Source organism: Hemitrygon akajei, chromosome 19 (assembly GCF_048418815.1).
Source record: "Hemitrygon akajei chromosome 19, sHemAka1.3, whole genome shotgun sequence".
In the NCBI taxonomy this organism is placed as follows: Eukaryota; Metazoa; Chordata; class Chondrichthyes; order Myliobatiformes; family Dasyatidae; genus Hemitrygon; species Hemitrygon akajei.
In genome coordinates, this window is record NC_133142.1 from 8,554,004 (window position 1) to 8,566,185 (window position 12,182).

The 12,182-nt window shown below is 41.7% G+C and overlaps 1 protein-coding gene across 2 annotated transcripts in view; it reads left to right on the forward strand.

Moving 5' to 3' along the window:
- The window catches only part of dalrd3 (DALR anticodon binding domain containing 3), a 29,132-nt gene that overhangs the window by 3,239 nt on the left and 13,711 nt on the right, over positions 1 to 12,182 (forward strand). The window contains exons 2-10 of one of the 2 annotated variants that reach the window (XR_012102117.1): positions 539 to 840; positions 976 to 1,271; positions 5,050 to 5,102; positions 6,799 to 6,915; positions 7,104 to 7,174; positions 7,776 to 7,834; positions 9,010 to 9,092; positions 10,756 to 10,882; positions 11,445 to 11,564. Coding sequence is in view for 1 of the 2 variants with exons in the window: in XM_073072041.1 (XP_072928142.1) it covers positions 539 to 840; positions 976 to 1,271; positions 5,050 to 5,102; positions 6,799 to 6,915; positions 7,104 to 7,174; positions 7,776 to 7,834; positions 9,010 to 9,092; positions 10,756 to 10,882 (1,108 nt within the window). In the remaining variant the exon portion in view is untranslated. The remainder of the gene's footprint in view (positions 1 to 538; positions 841 to 975; positions 1,272 to 5,049; positions 5,103 to 6,798; positions 6,916 to 7,103; positions 7,175 to 7,775; positions 7,835 to 9,009; positions 9,093 to 10,755; positions 10,883 to 11,444; positions 11,565 to 12,182) is intronic. The other variant, XM_073072041.1, reaches the window with a different exon arrangement.

Consider the following 12,182-nt stretch of genomic DNA (forward strand, 5'->3'; position numbering starts at 1 on the left):
CAGTCCCAAGATAGAACCGAGTAAATTTACAACTCTCTGCAACTTCTTTTGGTCCTGTGCAGTAGCCCACTGCCATACCAGACAGTGATGCAGCAAATCATGGTCACCTGCTGCAACCAAAGAAGGCCCCAGTTCATGACGACTATTGTACCGCTGGACCCAGACTTCCAAGGCCAAGAGAGTGGAATTGCCACATTGGAATAGCTTTTCCACTTTAAAAGCTCTCCCGCAAAGGTCTGCTGCTGGATCCGACAGACAGCCAGCGACCACATTCAATTTTGTCACTATCTTTAAGGAGTTTGTACGTTCTTTCAGTGACCACATGGGTTTCCTCTGGGTGCTAAAAGTTTCCTCCTACATTCCAAATATGTACGGGTTAGTAGGTTAATTGGACACATGGGTGTAATTAGGTGGCATGGGCTCAACTGAGCCCAAAGGGCCTGTTACCTTGCTGTATCTCGGAGTAAAAAATAAATGAATAATCCCTTACACGTACAAAATAAAATTGTAAACAACCGATGTTTTTAAATTCTCTTAGGTTCCTGAAGATGTCATAGAAAGACTACTGTCGGAGTATGGTCATCGCCTGTACATACACAGCTGTGCACAGACAGGAGCTGGGGCTGTAATTCACTTGGACCATCCTGCCCTTTTTAAGCAGGTTCTGAACAATCTTCCGCTCTACACGAGGCCTCTGAAGAACGTACTGCCAAAGAAGAAATGTGTGATTCTGAACTGCGCACCTTTGCAGGCCAGTAAGGGCCCTGAATCGCTGACAATTAATCACTTGCGAGCTATCCTCCTGGCAGACCATTTAGCTGAAGTGTTAAGGCAACAAGGGTAAGTTTTACTTGAGCTAACTATATGAGTCTTTTCCTTTAAGAAAATCAGTTCAATGAATTGGAGTCAATGCCCTTGCATTCGCTGTACACTTACGAACAACTTACTGGTCTGAGTTTTACTTTTTGGCTTCAGTTATGTCGTGCACACAGTGCCAAATCTTCGGCAAAATGCTGCAGCCTGCAACTTCCTGAAATCGCTAGGCGTCAGCTGGACTTCATCCCAACAGACTGCTTTGGACAATGGAAGAGTTTCTGACTTCAAGAAGATTCTTTCAGAATCAGCTTACACGCAGCGTGGGCAGTTGGAGGCCGCTCCAGATCAGACACGTAACATGCTGCCAAAAGATGTGCACTACAAGGTGCACCTAAGTCAGTTCGTGAAGGAGAAGGCGCTAGAAGGTTATGATACAAATTTGGATGTGGCTCTGGGTAGGTCTGTATTACAAAGCCAGGCATCTGTGCTTTCTATTACTCTTGCATTAAGTTGTTCATGTGGTGTCTAAGACAGAAATATTTTCCTATTGCAAGGGATGGAAATACTGGGAAGGTATATTGGATTATTTTTACTTTCAAACGAAGATGCTTAAAAGATCAGAATCAGGTTTATTATCACAGACATATATTGTGAAATTTGTTGTACTGCAGCAACAGTACAGTGCAATACATAGAAAAAACTATTATGTCAAGGTTGTTGTCACTTAACTATCTAGATGTATATAATGTATATAACCATATTATGTATATAGAAATGAGACGTGTTTCTCTGAACCGGGGTGTAAAGCGCAGTAGTACACGTAACACACAATAACTTATAAAGGTAAGGATAAAATCTATAGAAGGATCTCACATAAATATCAAACTAAAGTGCGTGAATTAAATATTGTAAGGAACGGAACAGATTAACCAGTGACACTTTGAATACGATGCAGTAGGCAGTTCAGAAACCTAATGGCCTGGGGGAAGAAACTGTTTCTCATCCTGACCGTTCTTGTTTTTATGCATCAGAGTCTGCTACCTGATGGTAGAAAGTCAAAGAGGCTTTTTCACTGGGGAAAATGCCTCTAACTATCCACATGATCAATGCCTCTCATCATCTTGTACACCTCTATCAGGTCACCTCTCATCCTCCTTCGCTCCAAGGAGAAAAGGCCCAGTTCACTCAACCTATTCTCATAAGGCATGCTCCCCAGTCCAGGCAACATCCTTGTAAATCTCCTGTACACCCTTTCTATGGCTTCCATATTCTTCCTGTAGTGAGGCGACCAGAACTGAGCACAATAATCCAAGTGGGGTCTGACCAGGGTCCTATATAGCTGCAACATTACCTCTCGGCTCCTAAATTCAATTCCACGATTGATGAAGGCCAATACACCATATGCTTTCTAAACCACAGAGTCAACCTGTGCAGCTGCTTGGAGCATCCTATGGACTTGGACCCCAAGATCCCTCTGATCCTCCACACTGCCCAGACTCTTACCATTAATACTAAATTCTGCCATCTTATTTGACCTACCAAAATGAACCACTTTACACTTACCTGGGTTGAACTCCATCTGCCATTTCTCAGTCCAGTTTTGCATCCTATCAATGTCCCGCTGTAACCTCTGACAGCCCTCTACACTATCCACAACACAGCCAACTTTTGTGTCATCAGCAAACTTACTAACCTATTCCTCCACTTTCTCATCCAGGTCATTTATAAAAATCACAAAGAGTAGGGGTCCCAGAACAGATCCCTGAGGCACACCACTGGTCACCAGCTTCCATTCAGAATATGACCTGTCTACAACCACTCTTTGCCTTCTATGGGCAAGCCAGTTCTGGATCCACAAAGCAATGTCTCCTTGGATCCCATGCCTCCTTACTTTCTCAATAAGCCTTGCATGGGTTACCTTATCAAATGCCTTGCTGAAATCCATATGCACTACATCTACTGCTCTTCCTTCATCAATGTGTTTAGTCACATCCTCAAAAAATTCATTCAGGCTCGTAAGGCACGACCTGACTTTGACAAAGTCATGCTGACTACTACTAATCATATTATGCCTCTCCAAATGTTCATAAATCCTGCCTCTCGTGATCCTCTCCATCAACTTACCAACCACTGAGGTCAGACTCACTGGTCTATAATTTCCTGGGCTATCTCTACTCCCTTTCTTGAATAAAGGAACAACATCCGCAACCCTCCAGTCCTCCAGAACCTCTCCCGTCCCCATTGATGATGCAAAGATCATCGCCAGAAGCTCAGCAGTCTCCTCCCTCGCCTCCCACAGTAGCCTGGTGTACATTTTGTCAGGTCCCGGTGACATATCCAACTTGATGTTTTCCAAAAGCTCCAGCACATCCTCTTCCTTAATATCTACATGCTCAAGCTCTTCAGTCTGCTGCAAGTCATCACTACAATCACTAAGATCCTTTTCCATATTGAATACTGAAGTTTCATTGTACAATACTATGCAAAAGTCTTAGGCACATATATATAGCTAGGGAGCCTAAGACTTTTGCACAGAACTGTAGTAATTTTACGTATTGCGCTGTGCTACTGCAACAAAAAACAACAGATTTCATGACATTTAAGTGATTATGATATGGGTCTCTATTGTGGATTGAGAGTGGGAAGGGGGCCAGGAAGAGGAGAATCATGGTTGGGAGAAGGGAGAGAGAAGAATTTAGAAGATTGAGGGGGGATCTTATTGAAACGAATAAAAATCTAAAGGGATTGGACAGGCTAGATGCAGGAAGATTGTTTCCGATGTAGGGGAAGTCCAGAACGAGGGGTCACAGTTTAAGGATAAAAGGGAAGCCTTTTAGAACCGAGATGAGGAAAAACTTCTTCACACAGAGAGTGGTGAATCTGTGGAATTCTCTGCCACAGGAAACAGTTGAGGCCGGTTCATTGGCTATATTTAAGAGGAAGTTAGATATGGCCCTTGTGGCTAAAGTGATCAGGGGGTATGGAGAGAAAGCAGGTACAGGGTTCTGAGTTGGATGATCAGCCATGACCATACTGAATGGCGGTGCAGGCTCGAAGGGCCGAATGGCCTATTCCTGCACCTATTTTCTATGTTTCTAAGAGAGGAGGAAGCGGGAAGCACCTGGGAAACATTCTGAGATGATCAATAAACCAATTGCTTGGAATCATGATCTTGTCTGGTGTCTCAGGGCTGAGTGTGTCTGCACCCAGACTATACCCCACCCCAGCACTTCTTCTCTGCCACCTGTCCTACACTCTGCCCATGGTACTCAACTCTTGCCATTCTCAATATCCCGCTGGAGTTAGAAACTCGGTCTCCCCTCCACATTGATAAATATAGTACTATGTAAAAAGTCCGAGGCACCCTAGCTCTGGGCACTCGGGTTTAACTCCACCACTGTCTGTAACCACATGGGTTTCTGCCAGCTACTCCGTTTTCCTCCCACATTCCAAAGACATACAGGTTAGTAGGTCCCTTCCACCCTCCCCCACCTTCTTTATAGGGCCCCTGTCCCCTCCTTCTTCAGTCCTGACGAAGTGTCTCGGCCCGAAACGTTGACTGCTCGTTTCAACGGATGCTGCCCGACCTGCTGAGTTCATCCAGCTTGTTTGTACATGTTGATTTGTCCACAGCATCTGCAGTGTACTTTGTGTGTGCAGGCTAATAGGTATATTGGTCATATGGGGGTAATTAGGCAGTGCCACCTTGTTGAGCCAGAAGAACATGTACCCATGGTGTATCTCTAAATAAAATACTAACCTCTCTCCGTCAGCAAATGCTGCCTGAGTATTTCCAATATTTTCCCACCATCTGCCAATTTTTGATTCTCAAGACCTTCATGAAAACAGATAATGTGTATTTGTAATGCAATGTTTATTTTAGCCTTCCCATGCAACCACAACAAGAATAAAAATTGAATTTAAACATCCAGAGTAGTTGCACATCAAATCTGGATTTAAAATGGAATAACGATAAAGGTCTTAAACACAGTCCTGAAGAAAGGTCTCAGCCTGAAACCTCAACAGTTAATTCATTTCCATAGATGCTGCCTGGCCTGTTGTGTGCCTCTAGCAGCTTGTGTGTGTTGTTCATAATGATTTAAGGTCGTTTGTGTTGAGTGGATTCTTACAAAGTAGCAAGCTGAGGGAAAATATTTCTAGGAATGAGGATAGGTTATTTGCTGTTTGGCATTATCAGGTGTTAAACAGAATAATTGTTTCTGCTTTATACAGTGAAGGAGGAAACCCTGAGACAGATAGCAGAGCTTCAGCACGCAGTCTCACAGGTCAGTGTAAGCACAGTTTACTTTCTTTAAAAAAAAGCAACATGCTTCAAAATGACATGCTCCCTTTCAACACTTGATTAAAATCTAGACATTCATGCCTGAAGGAAAGCAGTGGGACAGTTGTGACATTTAACTGCATCACTGTGTCGTCTCTTTATGCTGCACGAAATGCCTCTGAGTGTCCCAGCCCATCAGTACTAAAATACGGTTAGTGTTATTTTATAAATTAAACTTGGTGAATTCCACACTGCTTTCTTCAAAACCTAGCAGACGTGCCTAAGCATTAATACTACTAGATTTAACACCATAGCCACCCATGCTGGTGGTATAGTGGCATCAGCATCAGACTCCGAGGCAAGTGGTCAGGGGTTCAAATCCAGCCGTTTCCTTGCATGCTTTCCATCTGTGCTGGGTTGAGTGACGAAATAACAGACAAATGCTATGGAAACGGCAAAAAATGCTGCCCTGTGTGCCACGAGGCGTGAAAAGGAACAGCAATTGAGCAGCTTGCAGTAAACTGGGCAGAGCAACAGTAGAGTGGAAGATCTTTCAGGAAGAGAGTGCCACCAGGGGTGACATTGGTGATAACAGAATGTCAACTGATACAATACCTTGCACTCCAGACCTGCAGAATAGATATGTTAGAGTAAAACATTATTTTTGGATTATAATGATCAGTGATGAACACTGGGGAAGAACCACAGGGGAAATGAGACTTTTAATCAATATAAATATAATGAATTGTTGGGATTTGGAATATAGTACAGCACAAGAACTGACCCTTTGTCTCATAATGTTGTGCCAAGCCAATTAGTAATCAGCTGGCCAGCTAAACTAATCCTTTCTGCCTAATCAATGTCCGTATTCTTCCATTTCCCTCACATTCATGTGCTGATCTTAATGTCTCTTAAAAATCCGTAACATATCTGCCTCTTACACCATGCAGGTCCATTCCAAGCACCCACCACTCTCTGTGGGGTGGGGTGGGAACACTTCTCTTTTGAACTTATCCCCTCTCACCTTAAATCCATGCCCTTTGGTATAAGACATTTCAACCCTTGGGAAAAGATACTGTCTGTCTGTCTGTGCCTCTCATAATCTTATAAACCGTTATCAGATCAAACCTCAGCCTCTGCCGCTCCAGAGAAAACATTGCGTTTGTCCAACCTCTCAGTAGAGCACAAGCCCTCTAATCCAAGCAGTATCCTGGTAAACCCCTTCTGCACCCTCTCTATCAACAGATGAAGATACAGGAGCAGAATTAGGCCATTTGACCCATCTAGTCTACTCTGCCGTTTCATCATGGCTAATCCATTTCCCTCTTAGCCCCAATCTCTTGCTTTCTCCCTGTATCCCATCGTGCCCTAATTAATCAAGAACCTGTCAACCTCTGTCTTAACATCCTTCTGATAATGGGGCAACCAGAACTGCATGCAATACTCCAGACACAGCCTAACTAGAGTTTTATAAAGCTGCAAAACATGACTCCTAAAAGAATAGTGGAGGTAGCTTTGGCAGTAATATAGAGAGGATTAGAAGGGGGTAAATTTCTAGCACTGTATGTAGAGATCGGGGATTTGAGATAACTTTTTCCAAAATGGACCACACACCACATGATGTATCATGCTATGATTAAAATAAAATCAAATTTACAGTCTTTTTTTTTAAGATAACTAAAATGTGTTTGAAATCTCAGGAGGATCTGGACCAGTGTATGGTGATTCATGTGGTGGGCTGTGAGGAGGAGTTTCAGCAGCAGAAGGTCGATGTGCTCTGGCGGATTCTGAATCCTGAGATTAATCAAGTAACTCAGGTCAGTTCATCCCTGGGTGACGGGGGTCCTTAACGAGGAGCATTGTGAAATGATCTTAAAAGTGTAAGGCACTCTGCTGTTCTAATCTGGTGTGTGCAAAAGCAGTTTGAATATGTATTTATTCTGTAATTAATGGATTTACCACATGCAGCTAAAATATTTATTGTGTACTTTTCATTTCTCCATAGAGACACCTTGTGTGTGGCCCAGTGAGAACATCTGGGGAACATTCACATATCAGTGCTCTTCAGTATTTTGAGTAAGTCACCTCTGAAAATGAATGTCATTCTTTAGTCTGTTTTCTGTCATACTTTATAATTTGTTATCAAAAATCTTATTAATGCAGATAGTTTCCACAATGAAATAAAAATTGACCTAGTTCACAATGCATCTAAGATAAACAACCTCTTTATGAGACACATTAGAAGTTCAAAGTAAATTTATTAAAAGTACATATATATATCACTTTATACAACCCTAAGATATGTTTTCTCCTGGGCATACTCTATAGAATAATAACCATAACAGAATTAAAGAAAATCTGCTCAACTTGTGCATTCAACCAGAGTGACAACAAATTGCAAATACAAAAAGAAAGAAAGAATAATAAATAAGCAATAAATATCAACAAATATGATCAGTGGCTATCTCAACACCATTAAAGTGTTTCTTCTTTTCGTTTTCACTAATCTTGGTTTACCTCACGTAATAAAGTTCTAGCCCTGTATACATCCCTTGTTTGCAGTAAGATGTAATTATTTCAATCATAAATCCATTAATAATTTGAAGGAAAATTAAATTGTAAAATTGAATGATTTTCTTTATAGATCTACCCTTACGATTGCAAACTTTTTGTCTAGATTTCGAAGGTCTCAAATGCAAGAAGCGTCTGTGATGAAATATGGAGACAAGGTGCAAGGTATAGATCCCATAGTCAAGTATGTTATCCGGTAACTTTTGTTCACAGCATCAGAGGCTTTGGCAACAGGATGTCTCAATGTTATTCTTACTGGAATTAAGTTTGTTTGTGGGGAATGATTAAAATTATGCAGCATAATTTAAGCGTTCACTGGTTAAGGCTGTAGGTAGCATGTCTGTACTCACTGGAGTTTAGAAAAATGAAGTGCAGGAGGGAATCTCATTGAAACCTATTGAATATTGAAAGGCCTCGATAGAGTGGCCGTGGCGAGGATGTTTCCTATAGTGGGAGAAATCTAGGAGGGCACAGCTTCAGAATAAAAAGATATCCCTTTAGAATAGAGATGAGGAGGAATTTATTTAGCCAGAGGATGGTGAATCTGTGGAATTCACAGCAGTTTTCACAGTATCAGTTTGTCTCGTGTACAGCCTTTTTGAAGTATATTTAACCTTTCCTCTCCATGTACCTGTCTAAATGACTTTTAAATGTTGTAATTCTCTCTACACCTCTACAGCTTCCTCTGGCAGCTCATTCCGTATACTCACTGCTCTGGATGGAAAAGGTTACCTCTCAGATCCCTGTCCTCTCTCTCATCTCAAACTTGTGCCCTCTAAAAATTTCACTACCCTGAAAAAGATCATGGCCACTCATCACTTTATGCAACTCGTGATTTTATACAACTAAGGCAGGGATTCCCAAACTATTTTTATGCATGGACCAATACCATTAAGCAAGTGGTCTGTGGACCCCAGGTTGGGAACCTCTGCTCTAAGGTCACCCACCCCTTAGCCTCCTATGCTCCAGGAAAGAAAGCCCCAGCCTGTTCAATCTTGTCGTTTAACTCCAACCCTGGCAACATTCCTATGTTGCTTTTCTGCACCTTTTCCAGCGTAGCAACATCCTTCCAATACCCAGAAATGTACTCAATACTCCTTGTACTCAGTGCCCTGACTAATGAAGGCAAATGTGCCAAAAACTTTCTGCACCATCCTGTAACAATAGTGCAGTGCAAAATGTAAAATATAATATTCTTTGTCCCCATTTTCAGGGAAATCTATACCTATGCCTTTAGGTCCTGGTCTTCAGTATTTCAATACTGAAACGTTCGCTGTGAAGAGGAAAATATTGTACTGCATTTGAACAGTTTTTATAAGGTTTTCCATGTCTTTTGCTAGGTGGTTCATGGGCTGAAATCATCAATAGCATGACCTCCGCTGTCATCAGGTTTGAACTGCTGGCAGTCACACACCGCAGTCCAGTAAGTAATTCGCATATTCTAAAGTATCAGGTTTACCATCACAGAAATATGTTGTGATTTTTCTTATGTTTGTTTTGTGGCAGCAGTACAATGCAATATGTAAAATATAAATTACAATAAGTAGTGTATGTAAAAAATAAGTAGTGCAAAAAAGAACAAAAGTAGTGAGTTGGTGTTATGGACGTTCAGAAACCTGATGGCGGAAGGGAAGAAGCTATTGCTAAATGTTGAGTGTGTGACTTCAGGCTCCTGTACCTTCAACATGACGGCAGTAATAAGAAGAGGTCATGTCCTGGGAAATGGTGCAATGAAAGTAGTGTAGAAAATGGCAGAAAAACATTCTTTATTCCCACCTGTAGTCTCATTCCCTGCTTTGACAAGACCTTTTGACCACAAGATACAAGAGCAGAATTAGGCCATTTGCCCATCAGGTCTGCTCCGTCATTTCATCACGCCTGATCCATTTTCCTTCTCAGCCCCAATCTCCTTTCTTCTCCCAGTATCCCTTTATGCCCTGACTAATCAAGAACCTACCAACCTCTGTCTTAAATATACCCAATGACTTGGCTTCCACAGCTGCCTGTGGCAACAGATTCCACAGGTTCATTGTCTAAAGAAATTCCTCCTCATATCTGTTCTAAAAGGATGCTCCTCTGTTCTGAGGCTGTGTCCTCTGATCTTAGACTCTCCCACCATAGGAAACATCCTCTCCACATCCACTCTGTTGAGACCTTTCAATAGTCGATAAGTTTCAATGAGGTCACCCCTCATTCTTCTGAATTCCAATAAGTACAGGCCCAGAGCCATCAAACACTCCTCATGACAACCTTTCAATTCCAGAATCATTTTTGTAAACCTCCTTTGAATCCTCCCCAATGTCAGCACATCCATTCTTAGATTAGATAAGGGGCCCAAAACTGCTCACATTACTCAAGTGATGCCTCCCCAGTGTTTTATAAAGCTTCAATGTTACATCCTTGGTTTCATATTCTAGTCCTCTCAAAATGTGATGAGTGGGCTTGATATCCATTTTCCACTTCCCAATTCTTCTGTTTAATGCTATGCCCTTTTCAATAGCCGGTGACTATATTTCCCTTTGTTATTCTTGGGCTTCTTTTGCTTTAGCAGAATGTCAGCCATTTGATTTTCCTTTAATAGTAAAATAAACTACTTTAGGGAGCAGTGTCTCAGAAAGGCAGCGTCCATTATTAAGGATCTCCAGCATCTAGGGCATGCCCTTTCCTCACTGTTACCATCAGGTAGGAGGTACAGAAGCCTGAAGGCACACACTCAGCGATTCAGGAACAGCTTCTTCCCCTCTGCCGTCTGCTTCCTAAATGGACATTAAAGCTTTGGACGCTACCTCACTTCTTTTTTTAATATACAGTATTTCTGTCTTTTCTATTCAATATACATAATTGATTTACTTGTTTATTTTTTTCACTCTCTTCTAGATTATGTATTGTATTGAACTGCTGTGGCTAAGTTAACAAATTTCATAACACACGCCATTGATAATAAACCTGATTCTGATTCTGAACTGTTTGATTTCAAATCTGTAGAGACCAAGTATCAAATTGGTAAAGTAAAAGATGATTTGTAACAGAAATTCACTTTACCTCTCTTTCCTCAAACTCTCAACCCATTTGCTGATGAACTCTAGCTGAATTTAGACCTGACCCAAGGAGTCAGTATTTCGACCAAAGGGACGAGGAGTGGGGCATTTGTCATGTACAACTGTGCCAGGCTTGCAACCTTGTTCGATCATTTCAGCAGTTCTGTGGAGAAAGGTAACAGCTGCTCTTTTTTATATCTCTGAACCTGTTTCCATTTTGTCTACCCCAGAATTGTAAATGTATCTTTGTCAAAATCAGGAAACTTGTGTTTAAAAAAAGCGGAGGTTCAGCTGATAGTTCATCACAGCCATTGTCTAATCACGGAGGTAAAGCACTAGGGCTTGGATTGGAACTGGGCGTAATGTACTGAGTAACACATACAAAATACTGGAGGAACTCAGACGTTCAGGTAGCACCTATTAACAGTCAACGTTTCGGACTGAGACCCTTCATCAGTCCTCTTGCTTCTAACCTCCAGTGAGTTCAGGCTCATTCATCAAATGCTCCACATACCTTAACCCTTTCATTCCCTGGATCTTTCTCGTAAACCTCCTTTAGACCCTCTCCAATATCAACACATTCTTTCTTAGATATGGGGCTCAAAACTGCTCACAATACTTCAAGTGCTGTCTGAGCAATGCCTTATAAAGCTTCAGCTTTATATTCTTCCTTTTATATTCTAGTCCTCTCAAAATAAATTCAAACATTTTGTTTGCCTTTCTTACTGCCAGCTCAGCCTGCAAGTTAACCTTTGGGGAACCCTGCACCAGAATTTCCAAGACCCTTTGCACTTCACAGACCATTCCTCTGAACACACACCATTCCTTGGTTTACTGGGATATGAAAGCTCAATTCTGTAAGTAAACCTGACCATCTGTCCAGTTATCTGTAATACCCTGGAGTATTATACACGTGTGTAACTGAAATTAAGTTTAAAGTTCAAAGTACATTTATTATCAAGGTATGTATAAATTATACAACCTTGAGATTTGTCTGCTTACAGGCAGCCATAAAGTAAGAAAGCTGAAAGAACCAACATTTTAAAAAAAAGACCAGCACCCAATGTGCAGAGAGAGAAAAATAAACACAAATCAAGCAACAGCATTCGGAACCAAACTGAGTCCATAAACCTGGTGCAGTCCCATAAACTCAGTCTCAGTTCAGCTCACAGTGGGGCAAATCGCCATGAAGCTCGCAGATACGAAGCCTGGAGCAGCCAGAGTGCTCTCATAGCCCTAGCACTGCAGAAAGAGGAGTAAACATCGCGGAAGAGCAAACAGAATAAGCCAAACCCTCGCCTCTGTACCAACACCCTGCCTGTTCAGTCTATTTGGGCCGTTGCAATTTTCAAAAGTGCTCTGACTTTGCATCGGTCCTGCACAGCTTGACCCTCAAGTCAGCCTCACCTTTGCTCACCTCTTTATTGTGATGATAGTTTACCACAGTTAAAAGTGTTGCTAATAAAGTATTTAGT